This window comes from Epinephelus moara, chromosome 9 (genome assembly GCF_006386435.1).
Source record: "Epinephelus moara isolate mb chromosome 9, YSFRI_EMoa_1.0, whole genome shotgun sequence".
Classification (NCBI taxonomy): domain Eukaryota; kingdom Metazoa; phylum Chordata; class Actinopteri; order Perciformes; family Serranidae; genus Epinephelus; species Epinephelus moara.
This window is the reverse complement of record NC_065514.1, coordinates 28415255-28430783: the sequence shown is the minus strand read 5'-3', so window position 1 is coordinate 28430783 and position 15529 is coordinate 28415255. Positions and strand designations below refer to the sequence as shown.

At 41.5% G+C, this 15529-nt stretch overlaps 1 protein-coding gene across 2 annotated transcripts in view; it reads right to left on the bottom strand.

Annotated features, from left to right (window-relative positions):
* Positions 1-1043: 1043 nt before the first annotated feature.
* The window catches only part of fibcd1b (fibrinogen C domain containing 1b), a 159014-nt gene continuing 144528 nt past the window's right edge, over positions 1044-15529 (bottom strand). For both annotated transcript variants that reach the window (XM_050053691.1, XM_050053692.1), the window contains 2 exons: positions 8641-8820; positions 1044-4794 (listed from right to left, as the gene is read on the bottom strand). In XM_050053691.1, the coding sequence (XP_049909648.1) occupies positions 4529-4794; positions 8641-8820 (446 nt within the window). In that variant the 3' untranslated portion in view covers positions 1044-4528. The remainder of the gene's footprint in view (positions 4795-8640; positions 8821-15529) is intronic.

Below are 15529 nucleotides of genomic sequence, written 5' to 3'. Positions count from 1 at the left end.
GTCTGCTTTGGATGGGAGGCAGGGCAGGTGGGTGGGTCAAACATGCAGCGGACTTTAATCTACTTAGACCCTTGTTTGTGTCCCATGTGAAAACAATATCCAATGTAGAGTTATTTTAACAATGAAATGTAGAATGTTGACGTATGTGATGCGACACGTCATGTGAGTTATTTCCGGTGACACATGTCAAACAGTTCTAACCTAAACTTTTGATGCAACTGCGACTGTTAAATAACATTACCCATGTGTTTAAAACTGCAACCGTGACTGGACAAACAAGCTATTCTGTCGTCCAACAGTAGGTGTGCGAATTAAGGAAACGTTCCTGTGGGTTGTATTCAGAGGTATAAACATAAAACTTGGGTTCTTGGGTGGTCATATGGGTTAGAAGACTTTTTGTATAAAATAATGGATGTAGCCACTGTGACTACAACCATTGTGGACTCCTGTTTTGAAGCCTCAAGTTTGGCATCTTGGCTATCACAATCTTGGATTTTTTGGGGCCAGAGGTGACCATATTTGGACAAAAGAAGCCAAGGACACTATCAGTAGGCATCCTGTCACTCAAAACAGCCACCCTCTTAATTATGTTTAACTTTAAGCCTTAATAGAATTTAAACCGATGAGTTATAAAAAAATTCATCCCCGGTGCAGTTATCATGAATGGGGACTCGAGTCATAGAGGGCTAAACAGCTGTCTGTACCAGGCTGTAAAGGTGGGCATTTTAACATGGGGGTGTATGGGGACAAACTGGCTTTTGAAGCCAGCCTCAAGTGGCCATTACAGGAACTGCAGTTTTTTGGCACTTTAGCGGTGACTTAGTTTTTCAGCTTTTGAGGTTGCCCTTTGATTCCATTGCCACTTTATTGATGTTGATGTACCAGCATTCCTATTAAATGTCCATTGCCTGCTTTTATTCAGCTTGATCAAAGCCGTTAAAAAAAAACAAGCTTACAACCACACTGCTACAAGCATGCACAGATGAACCGAGAAAACCCCACACACTTCAGGGCGTTCCCCATTTATAAAATGTGAATGTTTATTAAATGTTGACAAGAACATTAAAACACAGTATCAAGATTCAGCAAAACAATCTATAGTACTTCACCAAAAAGAAAAGAAAAAGAAAACAGAGTTAGTTCTGCGCTGGGACTGAAGGAATGGGAGGACTGAGGGCAGGGAGAGAGCAGAGTGGGGCAAAAAGCAGAGCAATAAAGAGGCAGGGAGTCGGGAGCCGGGAAGAGAAGAGAGGAGAATTTAGGAGCTATGGAGTGAGGGGGAATTGGCAGCAGAGGCTAAGGCAATTAAGGAGGTACACAGTAAGAAAGATAGAAGGTTTGGGGAGCTGGGGGATCGATCAGGGGGTTGCTGATGCACTGTAATGAGCGGGATAACTGGGAATGATTAGAACCTCTGATTTCACTCTTTTATCATCTCTTCCATTGGAGACTTAGCAAGCTGCAGCAGAGAGAGTGACTATAAAGGCATTCACTCAACAAAAACACAGAAGGGGGCATGGCAAATAATACTTTACATTTTAATAACAAGGGGCGACATAGCATTAACATATACAGTGAGCACAACGTTGTGTCGAGGTGAAGATAAAGATTTTTAGGGAGTGGGATCTCGGGGGGGTTTTAGGGTACGAGCGCAGTTTCAACACAGTACCAGAAGGTGGTGTCCACTCTCATGGGTTCACAATCACAATAAGTAATAGTTCTTTATAATTATGTAAATCTCTCTGTTATCGACACAAATAGCAGGGGAGGCAAGTTGTACATAAGCATCACATTACTTCAAAATTCCACAGAGAGACGCACTCAGCCTCCCGCTCTGTCATCTGGCTCATGCACATGGGCATGTACAAACTGAAGCATGTGCATATACACACAGAGACACTGTAGACGCACACATGTGCACACGCGCTAACACACACACACCCTCTGTCTAGCACAGAGACACACACACATTTGCATACGCTCTCACACGCCAGTCCCCTTCTCCCCAAGTGAACTCATACATTTTGAGCTTGTTTTAAATTCGCTATATCCTCTGACATTATCAAACCTCCATCTTTGTGCCATAATAAAACCAGCAAGTACTTGCAACATGTGTCTGTGCTTTGATGTTGAAGAGAGGTGGCAGCAGTCCGCCGAGACATGACGTATAGCTGTATGCACACAGCCGAGGCGCTGCACAAACAGCAATGGGAGATCCTTCCCCAGCACCAGCGATGACAGAAAAGCTCACAGCTGTTCCAGTGTCAGAGGTATCCGGTGCAACATTGCTCGGTGCTACACGTTAACCCACTGTCAGCTGGGGCAACACCCTTCAGCACACATTCAAAACTGTCTCCCAGCGCCATGGGGCTTTCCGAAGCCAAGATGTCAGAAAGATCACATATGTCCAGCAAGGCAGCTAAATGTGCCAGGAGGTTTGAAATCTCTCTCTCGTATTTTTGTGCCTCCGTAAAAAGATTTATATTTGTGCTGCAGATTTGAACGGGCATGTGCTTAAGGGGTAATCACATTCCTCCCCGTCACTCATATCCGACCTTCAAAGCGGCACAGGCCACTCTCGCTTGCTTTTCAGGCAGAGGAAGGGAAAAAAGTTCTGTAAATACTTTCTTCACTTGTTGATTTTTTTTTTTTGTTTGTTTTAACTGGTGGATTTTGTGAAGTCCATGTGCTTGAGTACTCTTTGTGTTTTAGCATAGTAAGAAAACAGCTTCACATGCTCTAAAAGTCATAAACACTGTACAATAAAATCTACAGATAATTTTTTAAAGCTTTTAGTACATCCAAATAAACTCGATGAAACTGAGAAAAGTTGATTCACCGACTTAAAAAAAAGACGGAAAATCAGGATTGCACTATTTCTGCCCACAGTTTGCCTTTGTGTTTTTCTTCATGACATTTTTTTTCTTTTTCTGTTATTCTTTTTTTTTTTTTTTTGCTTTCGGCAATTTTGTTTTTGCCATAACACATTGTAGAATTCCTACTCAGAAGAAAAAAAAAGACAGTGGCTGAGAGCGTCAAATCTTATTTTACAGCAACTTTCTCTCCCTTTGCATGACAAGAGGAACTGTGTCACGCAAACGGATCCCGTAAGAATCACCTGGAAAGGAGAAAAAAAATTACAAATCAGAGGACAAACCAAAGAGGTGGGAATGTGGGGTCGTTGGCAAAAATGTAACATTTCCTCATCAGGTCCGAGAAGACGAGAGGGAAGTGGGAAGTCATGACACAGTCTTTGATTCCTCCTTCATTCTCTGATCCCGTTGGTCTCCTTTAAATTGTTGTCAGTGTCTTTACCCTCCTGTCACATGTACATACATTACAGGCTTTGTTATTTGATGTTAACTACTTAAATGGAGAGTGAAAGGTATGCCAGCCATGCATCATGTCTGTGCTAAACATTGTAGTCAGTCGAGACGCTCTACTGAACTCATGACAGGAAATTGATAATGTTAGAGAACTCTGTCTGTCTCTCTCCGTCATAGACACACACGCATACACACACATACCCACGTACACACACACAAAGTGCTGGGTTACCATCTGTGAGTGCTGCATCAGTTGGCCAGTACTCAGCTGGCAGGCAGATCAGACAAAGTGCCCAATATGCTCCCTAATGGCCCAAGTCAGATGAATGAGATCCTCCGTTGTCTCTTCCTTTTTCTCATTTCTCTTTCTCATCCTTTTTGCACCTCCTCTTCTTCCACTTCCTCTCTCCCCTTTGATCCACCCTGCTCCCCCTTCATCCTTTCGACTAATTTACCTCTTGTCAAATTGTTTCCTCGTTCTCTCCGTCTCTGTCTTCCTCTAATTATCTGAGGCCCTGCACTTCTTGCCACTACCCTGCTGGGTCTCATTCACACAGATCGAGGATGTAAATGTGACATAGTGTACCACTGCGCTGTCCCTTCTCACCGGGGAAACTTCCTTTGCAAATGGGGAAAGGAGGAGGATTTTTATCTCCGTTCATATTTTTGCAAAGAGTTTGTCTGTTTCTATTATATGTGGCGCAACCCTCTCCCCTCACAGATTATACAGCAATGGGCAGTGAGACTGAACCACAATCAAAGTGCCATGTCAGCACAGATGGGAGGTCAGAGTTACATGTCAGGAGCGAATTACTGGTGTGTGATCCTGCAGGTGATGCTTGGACCACCATGTCAGACTGAGTAAAGCTAGCGCAGTGGACTGTGAGCTCTGGTAAGCTGTTTGTGTGAACTGAATGATCAAAAATATTCATGATGACGGTTACATTTTTTTTCAAGAAAGGAACCAGGGGGAAGGACAATGGTAGCTGGCATGACACTAGTAGCTGAGTGATGGAGGAAGAGGAGCAAAAAGGGAGCGAGACATCAGGAGGCAAACAGCAGAGTCAACTAAACTCAAAGAGGTATGTTTTTTAGTGAATAAACAATATCAAGACAAGTAACTCCGCCTAGCTGTCAGAAACTGTGGTTTGTAATGTTTCAAAAAACTTCTTCTTTTTCCTCCTTTTATCCTTTTGTCTTTCTCATTTATTCTCTGGGTCACGGGTAGGTCGAATCTTCATCTCGGAGAACTTGAGGGAGTACTGCCAGCCAGTCCACGAGGACCACTCGATGCCGTCGGCATAGGAGGTGTGCTGGCCGCGCAGGTATTGGCCGTTAAGGTTGGAGGTGTGGCAGTTGCGGTACCACCAGGCACCATGGTAGAAAGAGGCGCAGTTGTTCTCCGAGTGGTCGTTGTCCCTGTCTTTGGTGGTGAACTTCATCCCGTTGTGCTTCAGCAGAGAGTCACCTAGGGTGGGAGATGTGAAACAAAATTTGAATGTGTCAGTACATATTTAAACCGTAGGATAAAGCAGCACATTCTCACCCCCAACTCGCCAAACACAGACACTTGGTCAGCGGCCCTACATGTCAAACCACAGTGCTCTGGTACCTCTACACTGTCAGTTTTGGATGCCCAGGCATGGTGTTTCAATTCACACTTGTTTTATACATTGTGTCTTCTCAAAATAAACGTAGGTTTTCATGGGAAATGTGTAGTTTCCACTCATTAAAAGCATTTTGTTTCTTTCTGACTTCTTAGCCTCCTGTGACCCTGCATTACATTTTGGGTTTGCTGCACCTGTATCCATTGTTCCTGGACACTTTTATGTGCCATCTAGTGTTAGCATAAGCACTAATACACTAATTTATGGAAAAACAAAATGGCGGCCATCTCCGCAAAGTCACTGTACAGCTGATTCTGACATAGAAATGGACAAAGAAGAAAAAAACCCAATTCAGAGTCACCAATTAATCTAATTTGCATGTCTTTGGACTGTGGGAGGAAGCCGGAGTACCCAGAGAAAACACACGGAGAACATGCAAACCAGAAACCCTCTTGCTGTGAGGCGACAATGATAACCGCTGAACCACTGTGCCACTGAAACTTAATTATTCATGCTTAATAATGTCTGTAGTCTAATATGGTGCACAAATTTGACCAAATTTAGCAACAGTAACACACTAAAATGCTGTTAATTACAAAGTTCTTGTTTGAGGATATTGGGACTCTATTATTGTGTCATCGCAGCATTTCACACAGGCCAATTAGGTGTGACAGACTGCTTCTACAAACAAAAAGGACTTTGCCTGATTGGAATATGGAGCAAGAGAAACTTCATACAGAGTTACAAAATGAACAAAGCCATGTTCAGGCATTGAAAGAAACAGTTTAATACTTTCTTAAATACTTGTGACTATAACAAAATAAACCCATTGTCCCTATATAAGGACATTATTTCTTCTCAAAAACTACTCACTGGTCAAAGACAGTGGTTAGTTGTTTAAACTTATCGGGTTCTACGTTTCCCAAATAGCTATAGGAGAATAAAAAATGCACACCAAACAAAATCCTGGGTCTCGGGAGGTTAGCTTTATGCAAGATAAAAGCATGGGCTTAGGTTTAGGCAGCAAAAGTGCTTGGTTAGGTTTACAATAAGACATCATGGTTTGGCCTGAAATTAGTATGTTTGTTGCGAACATAATGAAATGTCACGTGACATACGTAACATATGTCACAAGCATAGTATGCTACACATAGCACACTACATTATTATTAAATTAAATTGACTGACTTTAGTTTTCACACTGTAAAAAAACAGCTCTCCCCCTTGATGAAAGTCCAGGGTATGTTTGACCTGTCCACCTCTCCTCCCAGAACCCTATGTAGGCATTCTTGCTCTTTATACTATGGCAGTATTTCAGAGCTTCAAAAAATGCTGCCGACCGGTGCGTCTCATACTGCTGCTAAATGGTGCCTCAATGTGTCAGTATCTGACACCAAGGGCCTTTGACCAAGCGTCTGTATTTGATGAGTTAGGAACCAGACCAGGTTGGATTAAGATGTAGGTTTATTTAAAGTGAATGAAACAAGCTCTCGTAAACAAGTGCAGCTGGGACAAAGAAGAAAAAAAAAAACATTTTAAGCAACAGCTATTGCATCTCCTCTGTGTCTTCCCCCAAAATATTCTTGGATCTGAAACCAGAAACCAGCAATCAGACACATCCACAAGTGATTAACTTCAAAATAGTATAGGACCTTTCAATTAATCATTTCTACAAACAGAGAGAGATGATAGAATAAAAAATAAAGCTCCACAGCTCTCCAGGGTATTGCTTCTCATTATCTAAAGCAGGAGGTCAGACGGCTTCTTAGCCAATTTATCAAAGGCAGCGTGGTGACCTTTTTATCTTCCTCTTTTTAATAACACAGCCCTAATGGTTTCACCAGCATGTCTGTCGCTTAATGTACAGAAATGTTATAATAGGAGGGAAACAACGCAGTTAACAGACTGTTGGTTTCATTCTTTCTTTTTGCATCAATGTTGATCTTTTATGTATTTTTGAAACTGGCACTGGTATCTTGAAAAGCATAGATGCTAGTCAGTAAGAGGGCATTCTTTCCTGCAGCATGATTGTGAATGTGATAATGATGTAAGACTAATGTGGGGACGCGACACATGCAAGTCAAATCACCTAAGTGCCCTTAATCATGGTCTGCGTGGTAAGTCTGATTAGCACAATTAAATTGCCGAGCTGAAAATACCTTCTCGCTATATAAAGATCCCTCACTGACATATTCTCTACATCGATAACTGCCTTGCAAGCTCTTGCTCTGTGAGGCTAACAAGTAACATGAAAGCAACATTTTCGCTGAAACTGCGGTAGGCCTAAAGTTTTCAATAAATGGATGTTCAAACAGCTCATAATGTTCAATAAACTCCCCCTAGCTCCCCTGCACTCTCTGTCCTTTCCTTTCTTTCCAAAGCAAGCATCACACTGTGACCAGAAGTGGATAGAAGGATAAAGCTGAGAGCAGAATGAAAGACCGCTCACCAGCCATCAGGTGATGGCTAACAGCTCGTCAGGGCATCAAACAACCCTTAATTGCTCAGGATGTGGCCGCCCAGCTCCTTACCCTCTCGCTCTGTCCTACTCTGCTCTCCATTTGGCATTACCATGGTAACCAGTCAGCCGGAAAAATAATCTGACAGGCATGTCTGATATCCATGTTGTGTGCTGCTCGACATCAGGAGGAAAAAGACAGTGGGGGAGGAAAGGGAAGAAAATGAAGCGCTGTCAACAATGGGACGATGTCCAAGGGATGTAGAAAAAAGGAGAGGGGGGAAAAAAAACAAAAACAAAACAGAAGCACTTAAAGGCTCATTTGCAAGGCGCTGGATGTCACCTTGGTGGCTGGGGGCCGGCAGCCGCCTCCGATGCCCATTAAGATCCAGCTGCTCCCAGCCCAAATGAGCACCTGTCAGCTGATCAGAAAGCAGCCACACCAGAGCAAAATACCCCTAATAATAATAACAGTAGCCGCCTACAGGGAGGCTGAGGTGAGAGGATGAGCATCCTGAGAGAGTTTGAGTACCCTTAATTTGAGTGGATTCAAATGTCCAACAGGCAGATGAGTTCAAGGTCAGGCCGTGCTGAGGACAAGCCAGGTGCGTTACAGGACACCATATCTGGGGAAAAAGCTGTTGCACACACAGCACATTGTTTCTGTCCCCAGTCCTCTGCTTCCCTGTCCCTTAGATACCTCTACCCTCATTTTTATTTACCTCTCTTCCGTTACTCTCTTCTTCTTTCGCACCTGTCCCCTCCTTTCCTCCATCCCAGTTTCTCCCTTCCTCCCCACTTCTTTTTCCTGCTCCATCTCTCATATCTGTCCCCATTCTCTCCTGTGTTCTTGGAGCAGCACTCCCCAAAGGTTCTTTAAATTGCTTCTTCATTTCAGCGGCGGGGTTTTTTGTTTACGCTGCAGGTCAAGCAGTGCAATTAATTGGCAGTAATTTAATCAAGGTGACAGGTAGCTGGCTTGGATCTGATGGTTGGGGAGCAGAGACACAGACACTAGCAGTCCCTCTCCCTGTGAAGCTGTCTGCATGGTTTAACAAGTGGACACACCTACTGCACTGTAAAAATAACATGCTATTATTCTGAGGCAGCGTGAACTGGAAGTTATGATTTCTGTGCTCACAATTAGGTTAAAAGAAAAAATGAATAACAAAAATAGTGTATACCAATCAGAGAACAAGCACAGGAAATTGTGCAAGCAAAATCTAAGTAGTTCACTGAGCATACACACCTGCATTGCCAGAATAGTCCCCCACAGTCAAAGGATATCCATCATCATCAGGGTCGACTGAGAAGAGGCCTACTCCAAAGGTTCCATACTGGGCGTAAGCAGTGCTATTTTCAAAGTCCTCCAAGTCGATACGAAGCTCATAGTTCCCTTGGATGGACAGGGCATGGATCTGCTTCAGCCCTGCGGGGAAAAAGAGCGAGACACAGACCAAAACAATCCATTACAAAGTACTACCGTTGTTCTCAGCAAACAGTTTAAAGCTATTTCAGAAGCCTCTCAACGCCGTACATTTTCTGGAAATAAGACGTAACATGGTTTTTGTGCCATTTAGAGTCTCCCCTTGCATGTGTAGGGTTTCTTTCCAAAACAAGATTAAAAGTTTCTTTTCAAAAGCGCGCAGAGTGTCTGCTGCTCACAGAACTGTTCGGAATGATGATGGAGAGACCAGCTAAAAAACTGTATGTGATATTTGGATGGGTCATGAGACAATAGGCCCCTGAGCACAGATGAGCAAAGGGCTCCACCACCTCTCTGTAGGAACCAGACACAGACTTTGTGGTGGTGTATTGTTTGTCTCTTTTTTTGGTCGTTTCTTGTCTCCATGTGGTTGTTTTACTAGTTTTTGTAGTTATTTTGAGTCTCTTTGCAGTTCCTTTGCACCTCTCTGTGACCATTTTGAGTCTTATCCTGGTCAGTATGTGTTCATTTGAGTGACACTCAACAGGCCTATTGACCTGTGTCCAGGAGGCCCATTCAGTAATCCATCCATGACACCGACTTCTTCACATTGACATGCAGTTGCAGAAATACAACTTGGCGATCTTTCACTGCAACAATTTCATATTAGAGCATCTGCCTCAACATTGTAACAAGACTCTTGGGTATCAACAATGCAAAGTACGTTTTGAAGATGTATTTTTATTTAAATCTTGCAGGATGCACCTTTCTTGACCACTTCAGATTCAGTACTAGTGGGTCAGAGCTCATGCATTGCCTACCCTGACTGAAAAAGATTGTGAATTGTGACTGTTTGCCTGTAATTGCTTTGAACGTTCCATGACAAGGTGGAGTGTCCTGGATAGAGGAGATGCTGTAAAATTGAACCTGGCTATGTACTACATGAGTGGTCAGTGAAAATAATAATAATAATAATAATAGTAATAATAATAACCAAAAGAACAAGTTCAAAAAGGTTTTTTGGACTATTTCTATAACTAGAAAAGCTAAATTGTAAATTGTAGCATGGGATAGTAGGGCTTCACAGACTTTTCCAGGAAGGTGAATTGCTTTTTTAACCAACTATTCATTCAAATCAAAAGGTATTCATAACTTTAATGTGAAAATCACGTCTAGATTAATTCCCCGCTCTGTCTCTGAACATCAAAGACAGCCCCCCAACACTTACGAGGATACGTGGCTGGATACAAAAGTTATCGCTTTCAATATCAAAGACGGAAATTTAACAGCAAGGTCAACAACATCATGTGGCCTCCCGGTGATGAAAAAAATGCACAGTATTTTGAATTCAAGTGTTAATTATGTGCGTTTTAAATGGACTTAAGCTTCATTCAAAAACAAACTGAAAGAAGAGGAGTATATCAGCTCTCACTACTGCACTAATGTGATCATTTCAGTTGCCTTCAGGTCAGCTCAAAGCAGAAAAAGTGCCATGCTCCCATAATGTATATTTATCATAACAGTGAGATAACGGCTCAGTGGGCTAATCTGATGTACTGCTGGAGGAGGCGTTGCCAAAACATTTTTTAGTACATTATTAGTACAATAACTCTTTAGCAGGTATCAGAGTATGATTGTGCTTAAGAGAGCCCTGGTTTTGAAGGTATGATACAATTTGGTTTATAGAAAAAGTGTTCCATTACTCATCTCTCATTAACTTTTCACACATATGATTAAGCGTCAGGTCCAAGCTCATTAATAGCTACGGATGGAAAAAAACATCCTGGAACTGATTTGCATTATAAAGTACATGTTATGTCATTGGCACTGCATCTTAAATGTATCTTTTTGTTTTAGGGAAAGTATGATTTTAATAAATCCTCAATGTGAGTCTATGCTTGAAGTCATTTCTTGTGATAAAATCTCTTCTGAAGACCATATTAGTAATTAAAAGGCACATCTATCTCACATCCAATTGTCTCAGCTATTTCAGATTCAAGCTCACTTCATCAGATGCCCTGAACCGATCTTTTAATTGTTGCTCAATCCTTGGGAGAGAGTGAGCAAGACAGAAAGTGCCAGGAGGAAATAGGGTTTCCATCCCTTCTTCCTTGCCCCCTCCTGCCCTATATTTCCCCCCGCTGTGTTGGAGTGATGGAGCGTCCCAGGGCAAGTTTTCCTCTGAGTTGATCAAAGGTACGAGAGCAATAGTGTGTCAGACGGAGAGAAGCAGGAGGAACTCAACTTGGGTCCCTTGAACGCAAAAATTCAAGGCAGGAAGACAAACAAAAGTGAACTCAGCCTCGAGACTGCATTAAACAGCCTTCCTCCATGCATATAAATGCACTCTATACAGTAGCACTGTTTATTTGGGAGGCAAATAAGAAAATGAAATAACACTCTAAAGCGTGTGCTGATGGAGAAGCTTCAAAGGCTTCGTGGTAAAGACTGAGGGTTGGATTTAAAGCATGCAGAGGAAGCTGCAGGCTGCAATTGCCGGTTTAAGGTTTGTTTTACTGTCTCTACCGTAATGTGAGTCACCATGAAAGCAGCTGCACCGCAGGAAGGAAGGTGTTTTCATGAATCCGAACACTGTCATTTTACCTCCTACTGCAATCATCACCTTCACAAATGAAGCTCATTCTCCCTTTTTAAAGCTTACAAACCTCAAACTGACTTTGCCTAATTTGAATTCCGTCGTTGTTGAGAATTGCACTCTGAGAGCGCCTCGTCTGAAGTAGAGGGCTAATTTGATGACAAACACAGCTGAAAGAGCCCATTATTATTCAGAGACAGAAGCTTGCAGTCTGGGCCCAGGCACTTAGTTTGGATTTAATCTAGCCCAATGGGAGGTTGATCCCGCTCTTTTCATTTTCACAGTGGATCAGAAGATTGGAGGTGGAGAATCAGTCATTAATACATTCATAGGCAGGTAACTTCATGGGTGCCAGTTTCCGGTTAGTTTTCATTCAAAAGCATAAATACTCAAGTGTCCAAGAAACAGAGAAACACACACAGAATGCAACACATTGTCACACACATTCAGAGAAACAAAAAATGGCTCATTTGCAGAAATAGATTTTGTGTCGTAGCCCTTTGAGAAAAAGTATCAATCCACACAAACACCTGAGGGAATAGCACCCTGGGGTGATTTGACAAACTTCAAAAGAAAGACTTAGGATGTTTTCTCTTTCAGAAAAAAAAAGAAAGAAAATAAAATACCAGATGCAACACAACTCTATTTAAAGACTCTAAGAAAATAAAATACCAGATGCAACACAACTCTATTTAAAGACTCTGCGGCTTCCAACTGTATTTACATAACTTTAATTCAGTCTCTAATTAAAGCCCCAGAGAATCTCAGCGAGACTCTAATTCAGAATAATTAAAGGGGAAGACAAGTGAAATAACAACAGAGACTCCTTTGGTTAAAATCTAAATGCTCAGGTGTAACTCCCTGTTAATTAAATGCTATTGTTAGGTTATTTAAAATGGGTTCTAAAATACAAGGGAGAACTTTGAGGTGTTTTGCTTCAGTATTAACATGCTGATTGCTCCATTGGGGAGAGACTCTGCTCTCTTCTCACTGATTTGCCATTTAGGGGAAGCTTAGCAGAGAGTTAGAAAAAAAAAAATCTGTCCTCCTATGTGCTTCAGATGGGCAATTAGAGTTCTCTCTTTTCTGACTGGCTTTATATCATGGCCATAATAAGGCACGTTTTTCATTTCTCTTTGTTTTGATTGTCTGTCTTGTTTTTACCTCTCTCGGACAAAATAATCATAATAATAATTATTGTCAAGTTTTATTATTGTTCAATTTTTTTCTGAAAGCAAAAATAATAAACTAATTTTTTCAAAGGCTGTCAAATCCCCCCAGGGTGCTATTGTTTGTGTGGATGGATTTTTTTTTTGCCCAAAGAGCTAGGACACAAAAATTATTTCTGCAAATGAGCCAACTTTATTTTTCTGAATACATGTCGAAATGTTTTGCATTTTGTATGCATTTCTCTGTGTGTCTGTTTCCTGCATATATAGCAAGACTGAGAGTCTACAGTCCTGCTAGCAGCTCCATGAGGTGGCATGCTAAACTTAGCATGCTACCGTTTAATGAGAAAACATGATATGACAATAGCAGTGGTAACATGTTGATGTTTAACAGGTATAACATTTACAGTTGTCACTATCTTAGTTTAGGATGTTAGCATGCTAACACTTGCTAATTAGCATTAAACACAAAATAAAGCTAGTGCTGCTGTCATTAGTTTTGCACGTAATTGGTAGGTAAAACCCAAGTTTTATCATGGTATGATAGTACATAGACATACACAATCTTTGGACAATGATACGTCATTTGCTGATATCAAAAAGTCTGCCACGATGCTGTCTGCCAGTGGTCTCAAAACATCTTGCCTAAGGACTACAGTTGAAAATTAGCCAGCTAGCTAACACTGGCACATTTGCAGAAATGTTGATTAATTTGTGTTGAAATGAAACTGAAAATGCAATTTCAAATCAATTCAATTCAGGAGCCTGTGATTGATACGCAACAATATCAGTAAATATAAGCTCTGCCCTCTTAAGATTCAAATCAGCCGGAGACCCATCAGTCAAATGAGATTCTTTAAGTCAAGCAGAGTGAGCGTGCCTCGCTTTCATGCTGCTCTCCAATACAGACAGCTACTGACCCAGACCCAGGGAGAGTCTGAGGTGAGACGGAGGCAGCTTCCTGTATGAGGAGAGGCTTTGCCCCGTCAGGCTCTGAGATTATGTTATCTTCTGCCCTCTGGTAAGAAGTGATTAATTTAAAGCTCACAGCAACTTAATACCACACAGTCTCTGGCTTTTGTTTGATATGTAGTGTCGGTAAAAAATATTGCTGCACATTTCCGATCCATTGTTAGCGCAATTACAACGATAAACATCCCTGTCACCCTGAACATCCCCCTGAACCCAGTTCAATCTCTCAATCTCTGCATGGAAAAAAAAAAAAAGTCCAATAAAGAAAATAGTCCAGTAGTCGTATTGAACAGCCAAATCCAATTTGACTGACACAATTCTGAGTCGGGTACAACCGTAGGAAGTATCCTCATCATCTTTTTCTTGGCTGCTTGCCATTCTTTGCCTGGTGTTAGGCTGCTAATACTGTTTACATGTTAAGGAAGGAGGTGTTTTTGGACAGAAATGGTGACACACACAAGCAATGGGAATTTCAAAAGGTGTATCTTTATGATGATGATATGTACCAATGTTTTCACTTTGCACCAGTAACATCAGATCACTGATCACTGAATTGATATGAATCAATCCAAACCGATGTATCGTTACACCCCTGGTATTTGTTCTTGAACCAAAGTATTGGACAAATTAAAAGTGTGACCTAATGATGGCGCTAGATAAAATGTCATGGGATGACCAAAACGGGCCTATTTATCGTTACCAATGCTATCCAGTGCTTTAAATAACAAAGTATGAATGGGTAGCAATCTTCTTTGAACTTTTTTCTGCAGATAAATCTCCATATTACACAAACAGCACTACACAGGAATAATTACTCAATGTCATCTAAAAAGAAGATAAATAATGCTGGCAAAATCAGCATCTCATTCTGAACAATCAATGTGTTTACTGATAAGGAATCTCATTTAGAGTGTGCCTGATTAACAAACACGTCGATGGGACAAAAATCTTTAAGCGTTCTTTGGCATTAAATCATCCATGTCATTAGTCTCTTTTACAATCTCTGCTACAGTAACAACAGAGCTGAGGGCTGAGACGCTACCAAGTGCAGGACCTTTCATGGTGTGTGCTGAAAGTTCAACATTATCTTCATCATGTCCATTGTGATGAAAATAAGCACTTCAGGTGGCAGACAGACAAAGAATCTCTCACATGAAAAGCAGGCCAATCTTAAATTTAGAACACACCAATACATGTGGGAGCCAACTATTGGTCCTTTTTGGTAATAAATCATGAAAGATGACAATAATAATGATATATATCTGCAATTACCTCATTAAACTGGGTCATGGTAATCCATAACTCATTTTCACAGCTCTGAGGTTTATGGGAAAGAGGACAAATTTAGCTTGTTTAGAACATGAAGACAGTAATTTGTCATTTTTATCTTTTATTCATTCTGAGAGGGCATGTTGTGTTCTCCAAAACTAAAAAAGAAACAAAGCTCAAGCTCCTCCTGACATTGATTAAACCATTACCACCAGAGATTCCAGCTCCTTAAACGTGATTTTACAGTTAATGAGACTGACATCAATGACTTGATTAAAAATGTAGAAGACCTCCGTGAGATGTCTCCGTGATTCTGCTAAAAGGCCCAAATATTAATGATTTATTTGCTTTTATTTGAAAAGTATGTAGGGGGAATGTATTGGATGCTTTTAGGGGACGGGTTACAGTCTCAGTGTAGTGCAGCACTACAGGGCATGGAGGAAAAAGAATAAAAAACAGATCTCTAAACCCAACAGAGAAATGATTACACTTCTCTCTGCCGCTTGTGACATTTCTCAAAGTTAATTATTCATCATGCTTTTCTCCCTCTGTTGCTGGGGGGCAGCTCCTGAGACTGTTTCAGCTGAAAAGGAGAAAAGGAGCAGCACTCTTCCGTCTCCTCCTCCCTGCGTCCCCCCTCCATAACTCAACCCCTCCCTCGTTTTGTCTTCCTTTTTCCCTTTTTCCTCCATCCCTCCCTCTTCTA